Here is a 23,092-nt window from a genome sequence, read left to right as displayed (position 1 = left end):
CCAGATTCCCACCCCCTTGGGGGAGAGGGGTGAGCTCCTAGGATTTAGCCTAGTATTTAGTGATCCCCGTGGGATCCAAGAACTGGGGGCCCGGTGCAGGGAGACTGAGGCCTGGCGGAGAGATGGCGGGGGCGGGAAATGCCTCCTGGGGCCTGCCTGCCCGCGCGCTCACATCCCAACATACGTGTACATGCCTGTGTCCGGCCTTGGGGGAGAGGGGCGAGCTCCTAGGATTTAGCCTAGTATTTAGTGATCCCTGTGGGATCCAAGAACTGGGGGCCGGGAGACTGAGGCCTGGCGGAGAGATGGCGGGGGCGGGAAATGCCTCCTGGGGCCTGCCTGCCTGCGCGCTCACATCATCAATCGTATTTATTGAGCGCTTACTATGTGCAGAGCACTGTACTAAGTGCCTGGGAAGTACAAATTGGCAACATATAGAGACAGTCCCTACCCAACAGTGGGCTCCCAGTCTAACATGCGTGTACATGCCTGTGTCCGGCCTGCCCGGGGGGGGTGGGGACGGTGGGGTGGCAGAAACCGCAGGCTCAAGTTTCCTCTCTTGGGGAGGTGGGGGAAGGAGGGCAGGAGAGGGAGGGGAGGACCAGCCGGACAGGCGGAGGAGGGACACAGAGGGACCCGGAGGGACGAAGAGGGGACCAGAGCCGGGCTGGCGGAGGGCAAAGGCCACCGCTCCGGCCTCCTGTCCGCGCTCCCGGCCTCGCTGGACATGCTTCGGGGACGGGGCCCCGTGTCTGGAGCCAAGGCCTCTGCGGGGCGAGGGTGACCCCGTCCAGAGACTCCGAGCATCAGAGACTCCTAGAGAGACATCTCTCCTCTCTCCCCCTTTCACCTGGACTCCGCCACAGGTGAGTCCCTCCCGCTGACACCCCAGGATTGCACAGGGCGCTTGTGGACGGTGAACTGCCACACTCCCAGACCTCTTCTCCTCCCCCTGCACACCTCCTTTCCTCTTCTCTGCCCCGACGTCTCCCTGACTTTGGGTCTGCAGTGAAGACCCCAGAAGAATGACCTCTGATCATCATCGATCGTATTTATTGAGCGCTTACTACGTGCAGAGCACTGTACTAAGCGCTTGGGAAGTACAAATTGGCAACATCTAGAGACGGTCCCTATGCAACAGTGGGCTCACGGTCTAAAAGTCTCTGATGAAGTCTCTGATGAAGGACGGGGGGCCGAACGGGGGTTCGGGGCTCCGAATTCTTCCGGGCAGAGATCAGCCTTGGATCTGGGGTTTGGATGGAGCTGGACGGGGGACGGCCGGGCCTTGGGGCACAGTCGGTTGTAAAAATAATAATTATTATTATTATGGTACTTGTTAAGCGCTTTCTGTGTAAAAGCAATGGGGTAGGTAAAAGTTAATCAGGTTGGACACAGTCCCTGTCCCACATGGGGCTCACACTCCTAATGCCCATTTCACAGATGATGATGATCTCATAATGATGATGATCTTGGGGTGCAGAGAAGCAGCGTGGCTCAGTGGAAAGAGCCCGGGCTTGGGAGTCAGAGGTCGTGAGTTCAAATCCCAGCCCCGCCGCTTGTCAGCCGTGTGACTTTGGGCAAGTCACTTCACTTCTCCGGGCCTCAGTTCCCTCATCTGGAAAATGGGGTTTGACTGTGAGCCCCCCGTGGGACAACCTGATCACTCTGTAACCTCTCCAGCGCTTAGAACCGTGCTTTGCACATAGCAAGCGCTTAACAAATGCCGTTAGTAATTAATGATAATTCATTCATTCATTCAATCGTATTTATTGAGCGCTTACTGTGTGCAGGGCACTGTACTAAGCGCTTGGGAAGTACAAGTTGGCAACATATAGAGATGGTCCCTACCCAACAACAGGCTCACAGTCTAGAATTATAATAATAATTATGGTACTTGCTAAATGCTTACTATGTGCGAGGCACTGTTCTAAGCACTGGGGTAGATTTTCCCCCTTTTAGACTGTGAGCCCACTGTTGGGTAGGGACTGTCTCTATATGTTGCCAACTTGGACTTCCCAAGCGCTTAGTACAGTGCTCTGCACACAATAAGCGCTCAATAAATACGATTGATGATGATGCTATGTTGCCAACTTGTACTTCCCAAGCGCTTAGCCCAGTGCTCTGCACACAGTAAGCGCTCAATAAATACGATTGATGATGATGATGCTATGTTGCCAACTTGTACTTCCCAAGCGCTTAGTCCAGTGCTCTGCACGCAGTAAGCGCTCCATAAATACGATTGATTGACTGATTGATTCAAGTTGATGAGTTTGGACACAGTCCCTGTCCCACCTGGGGCTCTCACTCTTAATCCCCATTTTACAGATGAAGTAACTGAGGCCCAGAGAAGTGAAGTGACTTACCCAAGGTCACACAGCGGACATACGGCGGAGCTGGGATTAGAACCTGGGTCCTTCTGATTCCCAGGGCCGGGGTCTGTACACTAAGCCACGAAAAGGGCAGGGGGAATGGTGGGGGGAGACCCCCACACCAGCTTCTCCATCGCTCAGTATGGGGAATGGGGGTCCAGGATAGGGGAGGAGGGGGCCGGATGGAGGGGAGAGGATCGGAAGGTGGTCTGGAAGGGGTCCAAATCCCCCAGCTGCAAATCAGATCTGGAATTAATCAGTATTTTTGGAGCAGTCTGTCAATCAATTGTATTTATTGAGCGCTTGCTGTATGCAGAGTAATAACACAGCACCTGTATATATGTTTGTACGTATTTATTACTCTGTTTATTTATGTATTTATTTTACTTGTACCTATCTATTCTATTTATTTCATTTTGTTAGTATGTTTGGTTTTGTTCTCTGTCTCCCCCTTTTAGACTGTGAGCCCACTGTTGGGTAGGGACCGTCTCTCTATGTTGCCAACTTGGACTTCCCAAGCGCTTAGTACAGTGCTCTGCACACCGTAAGCACTCAATAAATACGATTGATGATGATGATGAATAATAATGGCATTTATTAAGCACTTACCATGTGCAAAGCACTGTTCTAAACGCCGGGGAGGTCACAAGGAGATCAGGTTGTCCCGCGGGGGGCTCACAGTCTTAACCCCCATTTTACAGATGAGGGAACTGAGGCCCAGAGAAGTGAAGTGACTTGCCCAAAGTCACCCAGCTGACAATCGGCGGAGCCGGGATTCGAACCCCTGACCCCTGACTCTAAAGCCCGGGCTCTTTCCACTGAGCCACGCTGCTTCTCTACAGTACAGTAGAGTACTGTACTGAGCACCTGGCAGTATAACAATATCATCATCATCATCATCAATCGTATTTATTGAGCGCTTACTATGTGCAGAGCACTGTACTAAGCGCTTGGGAAGTACAAATCGGCAACATATAGAGACAGTCCCTACCCAACAGCGGGCTCACAGTCTAAAAGGGGGAGACAGAGAACAAAACCAAACATACTAACAAAATAAAATAAATAGAATAGATATGTACAAATAAATTAAATAAATAAATAGAGAAAAAAAACAATATGGCAGTTGCATTCCCCTCCCACAATGAGCAAGAAGCGTAGCTTAGTGGAAAGACCCGGGCTTGGGTCGTGGGTTCTAATTCCACCTCCGCCACTAATACAGTGCTCTGCACGCAGTAAGCGCTCAAGAAATACGATTGATTGATTGGTTGATCAGCTGTGTGACTTTGGGCAAGTCACTTCACTTCTCTGGGCCTCAGCTACCTCATCTGGAAAATGGGGATTAAGACTGTGAGCCCCAGGTGGGACAACCTGATTACCTTGTATCTACACTTGAGCTTAGTGTCTCCATCACTGTGTCTCTGTCTCTCTGAAGCAGCGTAGCTTAGTGGAAAGACTTTGGGCCTGGGAGTCAGGGGTTCTGGGTTCTAATCCCAGCTCTGTCCCTTGCCTGCTGTGTGTCCTTGGGTGAGTCACTTAACTTCTCTGTGCCTTGTTTTCCTCATCTGTAAACTGGGGATTTAATTCCTATTCTCCGTCCTACTCAGACTGAGAACTCTATGCAGGAACGGGACTGTGTCCAGCCTGATAAACTTCTAATCCCAGCTCTGCCCCTTGCCTGCTGTGTGTCCTTGGGTGAGTCACTTAACTTCTCTGTGCCTCGTTTTCCTCATCTGTAAACTGGGGATTTAATTCCTATTCTCCGTCCTACTCGGACTGAGAACTCTATGCGGGAACGGGACTGTGTCCAGCCTGATAAGCTTCTAATCCCAGCTCTGCCCCTTGCCTGCTGTGTGTCCTTGGGTGAGTCACCTAACTTCTCTGTGCCTCGTTTTCCTCATCTGTAAACTGGGGATTTAATTCCTATTCTCCGTCCTACTTGGACTGGGAACTCTATGCGGGAACGGGACTGTGTCCAGCCTGATAAGCTTCTAATTCCAGCTCTGCCCCTTGCCTGCTGTGTGTCCTTGGGTGAGTCACTTAACTTCTCTGTGCCTCGTTTTCCTCATCTGTAAACTGGGGATTTAATTCCTATTCTCCGTCCTATTCGGACTGAGTACTCTATGTGGGAACGGGACTGTGTCCAGCCTGATAAACTTCTAATCCCAGCTCTGCCCCTTGCCTGCTGTGTGTCCTTGGGTGAGTCACTTAACTTCTCTGTGCCTCGTTTTCCTCATCTGTAAACTGGGGATTTAATTCCTATTCTCCGTCCTACTCGGACTGAGAACTCTATGTGGGAACGGGACTGTGTCCAGCCTGATAAGCTTCTACCGACTCCGGTGCTTAACACAATGCTTGGCACATAGTAAGCACTTGTGATAGCTCTATCTCCACCTGCTCCCTTCCTCCTGGGGATCAAGCAATCAATCAATCAATCAATCGTATTTATTGAGCGCTTACTGTGTGCAGAGCACTGTACTAAGCGCTTGGGAAGCACAAATTGGCAACATATAGAGACAGTCCCTACCCACCAGTGGGCTCACAGTCTAGAAGGGGGAGACAGAGAACAAAACCAAACATATTAACAAAATAAAATAAATAGAATAGATATGTACATATTTATTACTCTATTTATTTATTTATTTATTTATTTATTTATTTTACTTGTACATATCTATTCTGTTTATTTTATTTTGTTAGTATGTTTGGTTTTGTTCTCTGTCTCCCCCTTTTAGACTGTGAGCCCACTGGTGGGTAGGGACTGTCTCTATATGTTGCCAATTTGTACTTCCCAAGCGCTTAGTACAGTGCTCCGCACACAGTAAGCGCTCAATAAATACGATTGATGATTGATGGTATCTACAAGTAAAATAAATAAATAAATAGAGTAATAAATCTGTACAAACATATATACAGGTGCTGTGGGGAAGGGAAGGAGGTAAGACGGGGGGATGGAGAGGGGGACGAGGGGGAGAGGAAGGAGGGGGTTCAGTCTGGGAAGGCCTCCTAGGGATGTTCCAGTGCCCTTTTCCTCTAGTCTAACATTCAGGCCTCAGTTTCCCCCTTCCTAGCTGCCCTCCTGTGCCCCCTCAGGGAACCAGAGAGAGCTAAAAGGTGACTTTTCCCTATCGGTCCTTTGAGATCCTATTAGGGTGAGTACAGAGGAGGGAGAAAAGGGTGGTTTGGTGCTGCAGAGAGCTTGGAGGCAGAGGAATGGCCAGGATGACCCCTGAAAAGGCCAGGTTCTATGGAGGAATGTGGAATTTGCCGGCACATCATCATCATCATCATTAATCGTATTTATTGAGCGCTTACTATGTGCAGAGCACTGGACTAAGCGCTTGGGAAGTACAAATTGGCAACATATAGAGACGGTCCCTACCCAACAGTGGGCTCACAGTCTAAAAAGGGAAGACAGAGAACAAAACCAAACATACTAACAAAATAAAATAAATAGGATAGATATGTACAAGTAAAATAAATAAATAAATAGGGTAATACATACGTACAAACATATATGCATATATACAGGTGCTGTGGGGAAGGGAAGGAGGTAAGATGGGGGGGATGGAGAGGGGAACGAGGGGGAGAGGAAGGAAGGGGCTCAGGAACATGGGGAGAACAGCGTGGCTCAGTGGGAAGAGCCTGGGCTTTGGAGTCAGGGGTCATAGGTTCAAATCCCGGCTCCGCCAATTGTCAGCTGTGTGACTTTGGGCAAGTCACTGCACTTCTCTGGGCCTCAGTTCCCTCATCTGTAAAATGGGGATTAAGACTGTGAGCCCCCCATGGGACAACCTGATTACCTTACCTTCACTTCTCTGTGCCTCAGTTCCCTCATCTGTAAAATGGGGATTAAGACTGTGAGCCCCCCGTGGGACAACCTGATTACCTTGTAACCTCCCCAGCACTTAGAACAGTGCTTTGCGCATAGTAAGCGCTTAAATGTCATCATTATTATTATTATTAACAGTGATTGAGGCTGGAGGCTCTGAAAGCTATGTAGGCTTATTCATTTCTCATAACCAATAATAGTCATGATACTATTGATTCAACCCTTCCTAGGTGCCAAAGTCCCAAGAAGCAGCGTGGCCTAGTGGAAAGAGCCCAGGCCCGGGAGTCAGAGGATGTGGGTTCTAATCCCGGCTCTGCCAAATGTCTGCTGTGTGACCTTGGGGAAGTCACTTGGCTTCTCTGTGCTTCATTTACCTCATCTGTAAAATGGGGATCAAGACTGTGAGCTCCAAGTGAGACGGGGACTGTGTCCAACCTGATGACCGTGTATCTACCCCAGCACTTAGAACAGCACATAGTAAGCGCTTAACAAATACCACTATTGTTGTTATCATTATTATTTTTGCTGTTTAATAATGATGTTTATTAAGCGCTTACTATGTGCAAAGCACTGTTCTGAGCACTGGAGGGATACAAGGTGATCAGGTTGTCTCACAGGGGGCTCACAGTCAATCCCCATTTTACAGATGAGGTAACTGAGGCACAGAGAAGTTAAGTGACTTGCCCAAAGTCACACAGCTGACAAGTGGCGAAGTCGGTATCTGAACCCACGACCATGGACTCCAAAGCCCGTGCTCTTTCCACTGAGCCACGCTGTGGTGTTGCTACTGTGCTAAGCACTGGGGTGGGTATGGCATAGCCATACTTTGGGCAAGCCACTTAACTTCTCTGTGCCTCAGTTACCTCATCTGTAACATGAGGATTAAGACTGTGAGCCCCCCGTGGGACAACCTGATCACCTTGCATCCCCCCCAGCGCTTAGAACAGTGCTTTGCGTATGTTTGGTTTTGTTCTCTGTCTCCCCCTTTTAGACCGTGAGCCCACTGTCGGGTAGGGACTGTCTCTATATGTGGCCAATTTGTACTTCCCAAGCGCTTAGTCCAGTGCTCTGCACATAGTAAGCGCTCAACAGAGACGATTGATGATGATGATGATAGTAAGCGCCTTAATAAATGCCATCATCATTATTATTATCATAACCAGATCGGACCCAGTCCCTCTCTCACAAAGGGGTCGAGAAGGGAAGGAGAGAAGGACTGCGGACCCCATTTTCCAGAGAGCCCAGAGAAGTTAAGCGACCTTCCTTGGGTCACACAGCAGGCCAGGGGCAGAAGGGGGTCTCCTGCTACCAGGCCCCTGCTGTTTCCACCAGGGCTCTCTACCTCTTAGGTCCCCCAGCCCCCCACCCATTTTGTACCCCTCCAGGTGGCCGCACCCCCATCTCCTTCCCCATCCCACCTGCCCCTCATCCCGCAGAGGATGGGGTTGGGGCTGGGTCAAGGGTGGAGGGGAAGGAGATCCTGGGAGGTGAAGAAATAGTCCCTCCCACCCCCAGCCCCTCGCCCAGCCGGGCAACCGGGGCTACTGGGCTTTGGGCAATTTCCGGCCGAACTCAGGGCGGGGGTTCCGGTGTTGAAACCGTCAGCCTCACCCAGGCTTCGTGGGGTTAACCCCCTGAGCCCTGTCCGGCCCAGTCTGGAGTTCAGGGACCGGTTGATTTAAATGTACCAGTTGATATAAATGTATATATTTATTACTCTGTGCATATTTATTCTATTTATTTTATTCTGTTAATATGTTTTGTTTCGTTCTCTGGCTCCCCCTTCTAGCCTGTGAGCCCGCTGTTGGGTAGGGACCGTCTCTAGATGTTGCCAACTTGAACTTCCCAAGCGCTTAGTACAGTGCTCTGCACACAGTAAGCGCTCAATAAAGACGATTGATTGACCTCCGACTCCACAGCCCGGGCTCTTTCCACTGAGCCTCACAGTCTTCATCCCCACTTTGCAGATGAGGTAACTGAGGCCCAGTGAAGTGACTTGACCAAAGTCACCCAGCTGACAAGTGGCGGAGCCGGGATTTGAACCCACGACCTCTGACTCCAAAGCCCCTGCTCTTTCCACTAAGCCACGCTGCTTCTCATGTACTGAGCGCCCACCGTGTGCAGGGCACTGGGCTAAGCGCTCTGGAGGCCCAAGGCGGCCCCACAACCTGTATATATGTATATCTGTTGGTACATATTTATTACCCTACTCACTTATTTTGTTTGTACATATTTATTCTATTTATTTTATTTTGTTAATTTGTCTTGTTTTGTTGACCGTCTCCCCCGTTTAGACTGTGAGCCCACTGTTGGGTAGGGACCGCCCCTATATGTTGCCAACTTGTACTTCCCAAGCGCTTAGTACAGTGCTCTGCACACAGTAAGTGCTCAATAAATACGATTGAATGAATGAATGGACAGAGCCCAGGACTGGGATTCAGAAGGTCATGGGTCCTAATCCCGGCTCTGCCATTTGTCTGCTGGTTGGCCTTGGGCAAGTCACTTTGCTGCTCTGTGCCTCAGTGACCTCATCATCATCATCAGTCGTATTTATTGAGCGCTTACTGTGTGCAGAGCACTGTACTAGGTGCTTGGGTAGTACAAGTTGGCAACATATAGAGACAGTCCCTACCCAACAGTGGGCTCACCTCATCTGTAAAATGGGGATGAAGCATGGGAGCCCATGCGGGACAAGGATTGGGTCCAACCCAATTTGACTGCATCCACCCTAGATCATCATCAATCGTATTTATTGAGCGCTTACTATGTGCAGAGCACTGTACTAAGCGCTTGGGAAGTACAAATTGGCAACATATAGAGACAGTCCCTACCCAACAGTGGGCTCACAGTCTAAGGATCTTAGTACACACCCTAGATCTTAGTACAGTGCCTGGCACAAAGTAAGCGCTTAGCAAATACCACAATTATTATTAGTAGTGTTACGAGGGGGGGTTTGGGGGGTAGAAGCAGGGGCTGCATCTGGAGGAAAGAAGGGGAGAGAGGGGGCAGAGAGGCCAGGAATTCTGACAGGTGTGGTCTTTCCCGTCCTGAGATTCCCTAGAAAGCTGGGAAGGCAGAGGAGTGTCCCTCTCCCCTCCCTCTCTCTCCTTCTCCTCCCCTCTTTCTCCCTCCCTCTTCCTTCCCTCTCCCAGCCCCTCAGCCCTTATATCCATATCTGTAATTTATTTATTTCTATTAATACCTGCTTCCTCCTCTAGACCTTGAGCTTGCTGTGGGCCGGGAATATGACTGTTTATTGTCCCCTCCCAAGTGCTTAGAACAGTGCGGTGCACACAGTAAGCGCTCCATCAACACCACTATTCTATTCTATTCTATTCTATTCTATTCTATTCTATTCTATTTATTTTATTTTGTTAGTATCTTTGGTTTTGTTCTCTGTCTCCCCCTTTTCGACCGTGAGCCCACTGTTGGGTAGGGACTGTCTCTGTATGTTGCCAATTTGTACTTCCCAAGCGCTTATACAGTGCTCTGCACATAGTAAGCGCTCAGTAAATACGATTGATGATGATGATGATGACTGACTGGCTCTCCCCTCCAGCCCCCACCCATCCAGCAGCTTGGCTGGCAAGTCTCTCTCGCTGTCTAACTGCAAGCCCTCCTGCTTCAGCCCGAGCCCTGTCTATGGATTGAGACTCCAAGCTGGAGGGAGGGAGGTAGAACGGTGATTCCGGGGGCAGGGGAAGGCTGGGGGCCGGGTGCTGCGGGGGTCAATCAATCAATCAATCAATCAATCGTATTTATTGAGCGCTTACTATGTGCAGAGCACTGTACTAAGCACTTGGGAAGTACAAATTGGCATCACATAGAGACAGTCCCTACCCAACAGTGGGCTCACAGTCTAAAAGGGGGGGACAGAGAACAGAACCAAACATACCAACAAAATAAAATAAGTAGGATAGAAATGTACAAGTAAAATAAATAAATAAATAAATAGAGTAATAAATATGTACAACCATATATACATATATACAGGTGCTGTGGGGAAGGGAAGGAGGTAAGACGGGGGGATGGAGAGGGGGACAAGGGGGAGAGGAAAGAAGGGGCTCAGTCTGGGAAGGCCTCCTGGAGGAGGTGAGCTCTCAGCAGGGTCCCTGAGGAAGAGAGGGAAGATACCCCCTGGGTGGAGACAGGGGAATGGATATGATGACCTCAGGGGCAGAGGTCGCAGAGGCTCTCAACTCTGCCCTGTCCGCAGGCCGCCAAGGCTGATAAGCCCTTATCTGCCCTAACCAGGGACAGCAGGCAAGAGTCTGGTCCGGGTGGGGTTCTTATCGGGGGGTCCAGACTTGGGGTGGTGGGTGGGAATCCATCCCTGAGCCCAACACTGCCCCTCCCCATCATACTGTAGCCCCAGAGTCTGGGGTCCCCTCTGTGAACCAACATGCCCCCAGCCTCTCTCCCCCAACCTCCCCGGAAGGGAGAAACTGAGGCCTAGGAGGGCCTAGAGTCTTCTCCTTTGGCCATCTCAGAGCACTGCTCAGTCCTGGGGGAAGGGGCAGAGCGATGCTCCCCTCCCCAAGGGAATATTCAGGCGAGAGGGAGGGGATCGCATGGGCCGAGGAGGAGGAAGCCAGAAGAAGCAACCCCGCAGCCGGAAGACTGGAGGTCGGACAACAGGAAGGACTTTCCACCGGGGTGATATGCACGTCTCAGAAGAGGGGACATTCCCTGGTCACCCGGAGGCAACGGATTGGACGGGTTGACCTCTGACCCCCTGCTGCTCTCTGTGGTTTCAGGTTGGCCGAGTCCCGGTGGTTTGGGGGGAGCTCGCGCCCCGGCCTGGTGCCGTAGGATGTCCCCGTGCCCCCCTCAGCAGGCGAGGAATCGGCCAGGACCACCACCGGCCCCAGAGCTGGGGGAGATGGAGCTGACGTGGCAGGAAATCATGTCCATCACAGAGCTACAGGTGAGCGGGGATGGGGCCGGGGTGGGCTTGGGAACGGGGATGGGATAGGAGGGGTCTAGGAGAGGGGCTGGGCTGCGGGAAGTGTTGGGGAGGAGAAACTAAGAAGGAGCGTGGCCTACATAGGCCTGGGGTGATAATAATAATTATGGTATTTGTTAAACACTTACTATGTGCCAGGCAGTGTACTAAATGCTGGGGTGGATACAAGCAAATGAGGTTGGACACAGTCCCTGTCCCACATAACATTAATATCGTCATCATCAATCGTATTTATTGAGCGCTTACTGTGTGCAGAGCACTGGACTAAGCGCTTGGGAAGTCCAAGTTGGCAACATATAGAGACAGTCCCTACCCAACAGTGGGCTCACGGTCTAGAAGGGGGAGGCAGAGAACAAAACCAAACATACTAACAAAAGAAAATAAATAGAATAGATATGTACAGGTAAAATAAATAGAGTAATAAATATGTACAAACATATATCATCATCATCAATCGTATTTATTGAGCGCTTACTGTGTGCAGAGCACTGTACTAAGTGCTTGGGAAGTACAAGTTGGCAACATATAGAGACAGTCCCTACCCAACAGTGGGCTCACAGTCTAAAAGGGGGAGACAGAGAACAAAACCAAGCATACTAACAAAAGAAAATAAATAGAATAGATATGTACAGGTAAAATAAATAAATAAATAGAGTAACAAATCTGTACAAACATATATACATATATACAGGTGCTATGGTGAAGGGAAGGAGGTAAGATGAGGGGGATGGAGAGGGGGACGAGGGGGAGAGGAAGGAAGGGGCTCAGTCTGGGAAGGCCTCCTAGAGTAGGTGAGCTCTCAGTAGGGCCTTATTAATAATAATAATTGTGGTATTTGTTAACCACTTACTATGTGCCAAGCACTGTACTAAGCACTGGGTGGGGGGGATACAAGGAAGTGGAGTTGGACACAATCCCTGATCCATGCGGAGCTCACAGTCTCATTTTATAGATGAGGGAACTGAGGCGCAAAGAAGTGAAGTGCCTTGTCCCAGATCACACAACAGACAAGTGGCAGAGGCAGGATTAGAACCCAGGTCCTCCCGACTCCCAGCCCTGTGCTCTATAACTTGTCCACGCTGGCTTCTAGTCCCGGCTCCGCCGCTTGTCTGCTGTGTGACTTGGGGCAAGTCGTTTCGCTTCTCTGAGCCTCAGTTCCCTCATCGGTAAAGTGTGGTGAGCCCCATGTGAGACAAGGACTGTGTCCATCTGTTTAGCTTGTATCTACCCCAGCGTTCAGTACAGTGCCTGGCACGTAGTAAGGGCTTAATCAATGCCATAAAATAAAGAAATAATTGACAAATAACGGGGAGGGACTGGAGTCTAGCAGGGTGGTAGGGTGGAGGGGGTTGGGGAGGGTGGAGACATGCTAAGCAGAGGGGACCCCCCCAAAAAAATGTGTCAATACTTGGAAGGCGGGAGTAGAATAGAGCAGGTGGAATAGGTAGAATAGGAAGCAGCGTGGCTCAGTGGAAAGAGCCCGGGCTTTGGAGTCAGACGTCATGGGTTCGAATCCCGGCTCCGCCACAAGTCTGCCGTGTGACCTTGGGCAAGTCACTTAACTTCTCTGAGCCTCAGTTCCCTCATCTGTAAAAACGGGGATTAAGACTGCGAGCCCCCCGTGGGACAACTTGATCACCTTGCATCCCCCCCAGCGCTTAGAACAGTGCTTTGCACGTAGTAAGCGCTTAACAAATGCCATCGTTATTATTATTATTAAGCAGTGTGGCTTAGTGGAAAGAGCACAGGCTTGGAAGTCAGACATCGTGGGTTCTACTCCCGGCTCCGCCGTTCGTCAGCTGTGTGACTTTGGGCAAGTCACTTAACTTCTCTGTTCCTCAGTCACCTCATCTGTAAAGTGGGGATGAAGACAGTGAGCCCCATGTGAGACAACTTGATTACCTTGTATCTACCCCGGAGCTTAGAACAGTTTTTGGCACCTAGTAAGTGCTTAATGACTATTAATAATTACGGTATTTGTTAAGCGCTTACAAATGAACTTATTATTGAATACCATCATTATTATTATGATTATTAGAGCAGGGAATTGTAGGGGGGTGGCACTATAGGAGTGAACAGGCCAGAGAGACGGCCTCCCAATCAATCAATCAATCAATCGTATTTACTGAGCGCTTACTGTGTGCAGACCACTGGACTAAGCGCTTGGGAAGTACAAGTCGGCAACATATAGAGACAGTCCCTACCCAACAGTGGGCTCACAGTCTAAAAGGGGGAAGACAGAGAACAAAACCAAACATACTAACAAGAGAAAATAAATAGAATAGATATGTACAAGTAAAATAAATACATAGATAGAGTAATAAATATGTACAAACATATATCATCATCATCAATCGCATTTATTGAGCGCTTACTGTGTGCAGAGCACTGTTCTAAGCGCTTGGGAAGTACAAGTTGGCAACATATAGAGACAGTCCCTACCCAACAGTGGGCTCACAGTCTAAAAGGGGGAAGACAGAGAACAAAACCAAACATACTAACAAAAGAAAATAAATAGAATAGATATGTACAAGTAAAATAAATACATAAATAAATAGAGTAATAAATATGTACAAACATATATCATCATCATCAATCGTATTTATTGAGCGCTTACTGTGTGCAGAGCACTGTACTAAGCGCTTGGGAAGTACAAGTTGGCAACAGGTAGTGACAGTCCCTCCCCAACAGTGGGCTCACAGTCTAAAAGGGGGAAGACAGAGAACAAAACCAAACATACTAACAAAAGAAAATAAATAGAATAGCTGTGTACAAGTAAAATAAATACATAAATAAATAGAGTAAAAAATATGTACAAACATATATACATATATACAGGTGCTGTGGGGAAGGGAAGGAGGTAAGATGGGGGATGGAGTGGGGGATGAGGGGGAGAGGAAGGGAGGGGCTCAGTCTGGGAAGGCCTCCTGGAGGAGGTGAGCTCTCAGTAGGGCCTTGTGCATACATATATATATATATACACACATACACACATATATATGTATATATATATACGTATATGTATGTATATATGTGTGTGTGTATATATATATATATATATATATATATATATATATACAACTCTTGACAGGGAAACTCTGGGGTCCGCTTAGCTCTCCGGGAGTGGGCAGGGCTCATACAGTTCCCTCACCTGTAAAATGGGGATAAAGACTGTGAGCCCCACGTGGGACAACCTGATCACCTTGTAACCCCCCCAGCGCTTAGAACAGTGCTCTGCACACAGTAAGCACTTAACAAATGCCATTATTATTATTATTATACAGCTGGGGTCCCGGCATCAGGGCTAAAATGTCTCTTCCCCACACCTGCCCCCGGTCCCCCCAGGTAACAGAACCCCAGGCTGACGGGGAGGGGGGGTCAGACAAAGGTTGCCTGTTGGTTGCAAGAATGGCAGCTTTGTCCAGGGCTGGGGGGGGTGGCCAGGGCCAAAATTTCCAACATGCTCCCTGTCCCCGCCCCCCGCTCACTTGTGACTTGATGGGGCTGGGGGTCAGGACAGGGGGGAATTCCTAGCCAGGCCTCCTCATGGACCCCGACCCCTCCCCAGCTGGCTGGGGTGGCTGGTGGGGAGGAGGAGGAGGAGGAGGAGGAGAAAGGCTAGGAGGAGAGCGCGCTTGGGAAGTACAATTTGGCAACATATAGAGACGGTCCCTACCCAACAGTGGGCTGACAGTCTAGAACAACTTGTACTTCCCAAGCGCTTAGTACAGTGCTCTGCACACAGTAAGCGCTCAACAAATACAATTGAATGAATGAATGAATGAGGAGGAGGAGGAAGGCAAGAAGGGGGCACAGAGATCATATTGTATATATATATATTGTATATATATATATATATATATGTTTGTACATATTTATTACTCTATTTATTTATTTATTTTACTTGTCCATATCTATTCTATTTATTTTCTTTTGTTAGTATGTTTGGTTTTGTTCTCTGTCTCCCCCTTTTAGGCTGTGAGCCCGCTGTTGGGTAGGGACTGTCTCTATATGTTGCCGATTTGTACTTCCCAAGCACTTAGTACAGTGCTCTGCACACAGTAAGCGCTCAATAAATACAATTGAATGAATGAATGAGGAGGAGGAGGAAGGCAAGAAGGGGGCACAGAGATCATATTGTATATATATATATAGTATATATGTTTGTACATATTTATTACTCTATTTATTTATTTATTTTACTTGTCCATATCTATTCTATTTATTTTCTTTTGTTAGTATGTTTGGTTCTGTTCTCCGTCTCCCCCTTTTAGGCTGTGAGCCCGCTGTTGGGTAGGGACTGCCTCTCTATGTTGCCGATTTGTACTTCCCAAGCGCTTAGTCCAGTGCTCTGCACATAGTAAGCGCTCAATAAATACGATTGATGATGATGATATATGTTTGTACATATTTATTACTCTATTTATTTATTTATTTATTTATTTTACTTGTGCATATCTATTCTATTTATTTTCTTTTGTTGGTGTGTTTGGTTTTGTTCTCTGTCTCCCCCTTTTAGGCTGTGAGCCCACTGTTGGGTAGGGACTGTCTCTATATGTTGCCAATTTGTACTTCCCAAGCGCTTAGTGCAGTGCTCTGTACATAGTAAGCGCTCAATAAATACGATTGATGATGATGATGATGAATTCCCCAACTCAGTAGCCCAGTCGTCTGCTGCTCAGCATCACCCCCTGCTGGCCACCCAGGGAAAGGTCAGACAAGCCTGCCGGGGTCACCGCATCCATCCCCCTGCCTCCGTGCAGGTCTAACCATCATCATCATCATCATCAATCGTATTTATTGAGCGCTTACTGTGTGCAGAGCACTGGACTAAGCGCTTGGGAAGTCCAAGTCGGCAACATATAGAGCCAGTCCCTACCCAACAGTGGGCTCACAGTCTAAAAGGGGGAGACAGAGAACAAAACCAAACATACTAACAAAATAAAATAAATAGAATAGATATGTACAAGTAAAATAGAGTAATAAATATGTACAAATATATATCATCATCATCAATCGTATTTATTGAGCGCTTACTGTGTGCAGAGCACTGGACTAAGCGCTTGGGAAGTCCAAGTTGGCAACATCTAGAGACAGTCCCTACCCAACAGTGGGCTCACAGTCTAAAAGGGGGAGACAGAGAACAAAACCAAACATACTAACAAAATAAAATAAATAGAATAGATATGTACAAGTAAAATAAATAGAGTAATAAATATGTACAAACATATATACATATATACAGGTGCTGTGGGGAAGGGAAGGAGGTAAGATGGGGGGATGGAGAGGGGGACGAGGGGGAGAGGAAGGAAGGGGCTCAGTCTGGGAAGGCCTCCTGGAGGAGGTGAGCTCTCAGTAGGGCCTTGAAGGGAGGAAGAGAGCTAGCTTGGCGGAGGGGCAGAGGGAGGGCATCCCAGGCCAGGGGGAGGACGTGGGCAGGGGGTCGATGGTGGGACAGGAGAGAACGAGGTACGGTGAGGAGATTAGCGGTGGAGGAGCGGAGGTTGCGGGCTGGGCTGGAGAAGGAGAGAAGGGAGGTGAGGTAGGAGGGGGCGAGGTGATGGACAGCCTTGAAGCCCAGGGTGGGGAGTTTCTGCCTGATGCGCAGATTGATTGGTAGCCCCTGGAGATTTTTGAGGAGGGGAGTAATATGCCCAGAGCGTTTCTGGACAAAGATAATCCGGGCAGCAGCATGAAGTATGGATTGAAGTGGGGAGAGACACGAGGATGGGAGATCAGAGAGAAGGCTGATGCAGTAGTCCAGACGGGTTAGGATGAGAGCTTGAATGAGCAGGGTAGCGGTATGGATGGAGAGGGAAGGGCGGATCTTGGCAATCCCCCTGCCTCCGTGCAGGTCTAACCAAAGACTGTCCGTGATCTAAAGTCTCCTTCCCCCTCCCCAGAGGCAGGGCGCTGCAGTTCTCCTGGTTGGAGAGCCTTTTTTCGGTCTGCCTTTTATTTTTTTTAATGATATTTGTTAATCAATCAATCAATCGTATTCATCGAGCGCTTCCTGTGTGCAGAGCACTGTACTAAGCGCTTGGGAAGTACAAGCTGGCAACATATAAAGACAGCCCCTACCCAACAGCGGGCTCACCGTCTAGAAAGCGCTGTCAAGCGCTTACTACGTGCCAAATACTATACTAAGCGACGGGGTAGATACAAGCTAATAAGGTTGGACACAGTCCATGCCCCACATGGGGTTCACAGTCTTAATTCCCATTTTACGCATGAGGGAACTGAGGGACAGAGAAGTGACGTGATCGAGGTCACACAGCAGACAAGTGGCACAGCCGGGATTGGAACCCGGATCCTTCTGAAGGCCAGGTCTGGGCTCTATCCACTAGACCACACTGCTTCTCCTGGTGCTGTAAAGGCCGGCCCCAGCTCCGGCCATAGCCCGGCCCCCCAGGACACCCCCTTAAAGGTAGCACTCTGAGTTGGGGGAACACTGTCACTTTTTCCCCAAACTGCCCCATTTTATTCTAACTTCCTTCGGAGGCAGAGATGATTCTCCCCAGCTGAAGAAACTGAGGCCTGTGATAGTTATTCATTCATTCATTCATTGAGAAGCAGCGTGGCTCAGTGGAAAGAGCACGGGCTTTGGAGTCAGAGGTCATGGGTTCAAATCCCGACTCCGCCACATGTCTGCTGTGTGACCTTGGGCAAATCACTTAACTTCTCTGAGCCTCAGTTACCTCATCTGTAAAATGGGGATTAAGACTGTGAACCCCACGTGGGACAACTTGATCACTTGATCAACTTGAGAACAGTGCTCTGCACATAGTAAGCGCTTAACAAATGTCATCATTATTATTATTATTCTTTCAATCGCATTTATTGAGCGCTTACTGTGTGCAGCATATAAACCTGTATATATGTTTGTACATATTTGTTACTCTATTTATTTATTTATTTCACTTGTACATATCTATTCTATTTATTTTATTTTGTTAGTACGTTTGGTTTTGTTCTCTGTCTCCCCCTTTTAGACTGTGAGCCCGCTGGTGGGTAGGGACCGTCTCTATATGTGGCCAACTGTACTTCCCAAGCGCTTAGTACAGTGCTCTGCACACAGTAAGCGCTCAATCAATACGATTGATGATGATACCTCCTTCCCTTCCCCACAGCACCTGTATATATGTTTGTACATATTTATTTATTACTCTATTTATTTTACTTGTACATATCTATTCTATTTATTTTATTTTGTTAGTATGTTCGGTTTTGTTCTCTGTCTCCCCCTTTTAGACTGTGAGCCCACTGTTGAGTAGGGACCGTCTCTATATGTGGCCAACTGTACTTCCCAAGCGCTTAGTACAGTGCTCTGCACACAGTAAGCGCTCAATCAATACGATTGATGATGATGATGCAGCACTGTACTAAGCGCTTGGGAAGTAAGTACAAGTAGGAAACATGGAGCGACGGTCCCTACCCAACTCGCTAGGCTCTAGAAGGGGGAGACGGACAACAAATCGAAACACGTAGACAGGTGTCAAAATCATCAGAACAAATAGAATTATAGCTACATGCACATCATTAATAAAATAAATAGAATAGTAAATAATGTACAAGTAAAATAAATAGAGTAATAAATCTGTACAAATATATACAAGTGCTGTGGGGAGGGGAAGGAGGTAGGGCTTGGGGTGGGGAGGAGGAGAGGAAGAAGTGGGCTCAGTCTGGGAAGGCCTCCTGGAGGAGGTGATCTCCACACCACTTATGTCCATATCCTTAGAGGAGCAGTGTGGCTCAGTGGAAAGAGCACGGGCTTGGGAGCCGGAGGTCGTGGGTTCTAATCCCGGCTCCGCCACTTCAATCAATCGTATTTATTGAGCGCTCACTGTGTGCGGAGCACTGTACTAAGCGCTTGGGAAGTACAAGTTGGCAACATATAGAGACGGTCCCTACCCAACAGTGGGCTCACAGTCTTCATCATCATCAATCGTATTTATTGAGCGCTTACGGTGTGCGGAGCACTGTACTAAGCGCTTGGGAAGTACAAGTTGGCAACATATAGAGACGGTCCCTACCCAACAGTGGGCTCACAGTCTTCATCATCATCAGTCGTATTTATTGAGCGCTTACTGTGTGCAGAGCACTGTACTAAGCGCTTGGGAAGTACAAGTTGGCGACATATAGAGACAGTCCCTACCCAACAGTGGGCTCACAGTCTTCATCATCATCAATCGTATTTATTGAGCGCTTACTATGTGCGGAGCACTGTACTAAGCGCTTGGGAAGTACAAGTTGGCGACATATAGAGACAGTCCCTACCCAACAGTGGGCTCACAGGCTTGTCAGCTGAGTGTCTTTGGACAAGTCACTGAACTTCTCTGTGCCTCGGTTACCTCATCTGTAAAATGGGGATGAAGACTGTGAGCCCCAAGAGGGACAACTTGATTAGCTTGTGTCTACTCCAGTGCTTAGAACAGTGCTTGGCACATAGTAAGCGCTTAACAAATACCATCATTATTATTATTATTCTTATCCTTGAAGTCTGCCACGTCTCCTGTCTATAATTAATTTTAATGTCGGTCTCCCTTGCTAATCTGTCAGCTCCTTGAGACCAGAGATCATGTCTACCAATTCTAGTTCATCATACTCTCCCAAGAGCTTAGTACAGTGCTCTGCGCAGAGTAAGTGCTCAATAAAGACCGCTGATTGATTGATTGATTGGTAAATGAGTTGCCCAAGGTTACCCAGCAGCCTGCAGCGAGGCCAGAGCAAGGACCCGGGTCCGCAACCTCATAATCCTCATAATAATAATAATATTGATGGCATTTGTTAAGCGCTTACTATGCACAAAGCACTGTTCTAAGCACTGAGGACGATACAAGGTGATCAGGTTGTTCCACGAGGGGCTCACAGGCTTAATCCTCATTTTACAGATGAGGTAACTGAGGCACAGAGAAGTTAAGTGACTTGCCCAAAGGCACACAGGGGAAAATTGGTGGAGCCAGGATTTGAACCCATGACCTCTGACTCCCAATAATAATAATAATAATAATAATAATAATAATAATAATAATAATGGCATTTATTAAGCGCTTACTATGTGCCAAGCACTGTTCTAAGCGCTGGGGAGGTTACAAGGTGATCAGGTTGTCCCACAGGGGGCTCACATTAATCCCCAGTTTACAGATGAGGAAACTGAGGCCCAGAGAAGTGAAGTGACTTGCCCAAAGTCACACAGCTGACAATTGGCGGAGCCGGGATTTGAACCCACGACCTCTGACTCCAAAGCCCGGGCTCTTTCCACTGAGCCACGCTGCTTCTCGTAGTCCTATAGTCCTAATATAATTACTGTGGTATTTAGGCAGGGAACATGTCAACCAACTTTTTATAGCATACTCTCCCAAGCACTAAATACAGTGCTCTGCACACAGAAAACAATCAGTGGTATATATTGAGCACATACTGTGTGCCGAGAACTGTACTAAGTGCTTGGAGGAGTACAATATATCAGAGTTGGTAGACAGAACTGGGATTAGAACCCAGGTCCTTCTGACTCCCAGGATCTATCCATTAGGCCATAATAATAATAATAATAATAATAATAATAATAATAATAATAATAATAATAATAATAATAATGGTATGTTGCCAATTTGTACTTCCCAAGCGCTTAGTACAGTGCTCTGCACATAGTAAGCGCTCAATAAATACGATTGATGATGATGGTATTTGTTAAGCACTTACTATGTGCCAGGCACTATACTAAGTGCTGGAGTGGATACAAGTAAATCGAGTTGGACACAGTCCCTGACCCACATGGGGCTCACAGTCTCCATCCCCATTTTCCCGATGAGGTAACTGAGACCCAGACAAGCGACTTGCCCGAGGTCATTCGATCATATTTATTGAGCGCTTCTAATAATAATAATGACGATGGTATTTGTTAAGCTCTTACTATGTGCAAAGCACTGTTCTAAGCGCTGGGGGGGGGGTTACAAGGTGATCAGGCTTGGTTTTGTTCTCTGTCTCCCCCTTTTAGACCGTGAGCCCACTGTTGGGTAGGGACCGTCTCTATATGTTGCCAACTTGGACTTCCCAAGCGCTCAGTCCAGTGCTCTGCACGCAGTAAGCGCTCAATAAATTACGATTGATGATGACGACGATCAGGCTGTCCCACGTGGGGTTCACAGTCCTCACCCCCGTTTTACAGATGAGGCAACTGAGGCCCAGAGAAGTGACCTGCCCAAAGTCACACAGCTAATTGGTGAAGCCGGCATCTGAACCCATGACCTCTGACCCCAAAGTCCGGGCTCTTTCCACCGAGCCACGCTGCTTCTGTACCAAGTGCTTAGTCGCACCGCAGACACGTGGTGGGGCCGGGATTAGAACCCATGACCTTCCGACTCCCGGGCCTGTGCTCCTTCCACTGCGCCACGATGCTTCCGAACGGCCGGGGGAGTTGAAGACTGACTCCGTGGGGAAAGGGAAATCTTCATGGCCAGAGCCCGGCGGCGCTGGTCCCGGCCTCTCCGTCGGGGGGGACACCCAATTTGGCCTCCTCCAGGAGGCCTTCCCAGACTGAGCCCCTTCCTTCCTCTCCCCCTCGCCCCCCCTCTCCATCCCCCCATCTTACCTCCTTCCCTTCCCCACAGCACCTGTATATATGGATATATGGTTGTACATATTTATCACTCTATTTATTTATTTTACTTGTACATTTCTATCCTATTTATTTTATTTTGTTGGGATGTTTGGTTCCGTTCTCTGTCTCCCCCTTTCAGACCGGGAGCCCACTGTTGGGTAGGGACCGTCTCTATGTGTTGCCAATTTGTACTTCCCAAGCGCTTAGTACAGTGCTCCGCACATAGCAGGGGCTCGATAAATACGATTGATTGATTGATCGTTCGGGGTCCGGAACTCACCTCTTTTTCTCCCTTCCTCCCTCTCTCCCCCGACCCCGCACCCCAGGGCCTGGACACGGCGCCGGAGACCCCCTATGAGGCGGCTCTGTACGGGGCGCAGCCCCCGGCCCCCGACTTCGGTCCCTGCGGCCTCCTCCCCGCCGGCCCCCCGCCTTCGTGCGGCCAGCACCCCTTCCCTTACGCCCGCCACTACCCCGCCGGGCCGGAGCCGGGCCCCTACCCCTACGACGTCTTCGGCGGCCTTCCTGCCCCCGGCCCGCCGCCCCCTAAACCCCTCACCCTCTCCGGCCTACTGAGCGAGCCCCTCCCGGACCCCGTGACCTTGGCCGAGATGGTCCTGCCGAGCGCGACCCCCGCGCTGCTGGCCCCTCACAAGTGCCCCGAGGACCCCGAGTCCGACTCCGGACTGTCCCTCAACTACAGCGACGCCGAGTCCCTGGACCCCGAGGCCGGGGCGGGCGAGGTGGGGCGGCCCGAGTACGCCGAGCTGTTCCCCCCGGCCTTGCCGCCGCCGCCCGCCTGGGCCTCCCCGCCGGGCCCGGCTCGGCCCAAGCCCCCCGGCCGCGGGGAGGCCGGCTGCCGGGACCAGCGCCGGGCCCTGGCCATGAAGATCCCCTTCCCCACGGACAAGATCGTCAACCTGCCCGTGGACGACTTCAACGAGCTGCTGGGCCGCTACCCGCTGAGCGAGAGCCAGCTGGCCCTGGTGCGCGACATCCGGCGCCGGGGCAAGAACAAGGTGGCCGCCCAGAACTGCCGCAAGCGCAAACTGGAGACCCTGGTGCAGCTGGAGCGCGAGCTGGCCGAGCTGACCACCCGGCGGGAGAGGCTGCTGCGGGCCCGGGGGGAGGCCGGACGGACCCTGGGGCTCCTGCGCCAGCAGCTGGGTGACCTCTACCGCGACGTCTTCGCCCGGCTGCAGGACCAAGAGGGCAACGGCTACTCACCCGACGAGTACGTCCTGCAGCAGGCGGCCGACGGCACCGTCTTCCTGGCGCCCCGCGGGGGGACCCCGGACCAGGTGGACTGAGCGCCCGGGCCGGGGCAG

At 49.6% G+C, this 23,092-nt stretch overlaps 1 protein-coding gene across 1 annotated transcript; it reads left to right on the top strand.

Annotated features, from left to right (window-relative positions):
- Positions 1–710: 710 nt before the first annotated feature.
- NFE2 (nuclear factor, erythroid 2) lies at positions 711–23,092 on the top strand. The gene is made up of 3 exons (XM_038752054.1): positions 711–866; positions 10,956–11,125; positions 22,091–23,092. The coding sequence occupies exons 2-3, from the start codon at positions 11,012–11,014 to the stop codon at positions 23,072–23,074; spliced, it is 1,098 nt and encodes a 365-aa protein (XP_038607982.1). The 5' UTR covers positions 711–866; positions 10,956–11,011; the 3' UTR covers positions 23,075–23,092.

This window comes from Tachyglossus aculeatus, chromosome 10 (assembly GCF_015852505.1).
Source record: "Tachyglossus aculeatus isolate mTacAcu1 chromosome 10, mTacAcu1.pri, whole genome shotgun sequence".
NCBI classification, from domain to species: Eukaryota; Metazoa; Chordata; class Mammalia; order Monotremata; family Tachyglossidae; genus Tachyglossus; species Tachyglossus aculeatus.
The sequence above is the reverse complement of the archived record's forward strand: the minus strand, read 5'-3'. Positions and strand labels throughout refer to the sequence as shown.

What these genes read in the sequence shown, in the direction of transcription:
- NFE2 (XM_038752054.1), top strand. Translation starts at nt 11,012, where the DNA reads ATGTCCCCGTGCCCCCCTCAGCAGGCGAGGAATCGGCCAGGACCACCA. An exon ending in TGTCCATCACAGAGCTACAG is followed by an intron (nt 11,126 to 22,090) that starts GTGAGCGGGGAT and finishes CCCGCACCCCAG; the next exon opens with GGCCTGGACACGGCGCCGGA.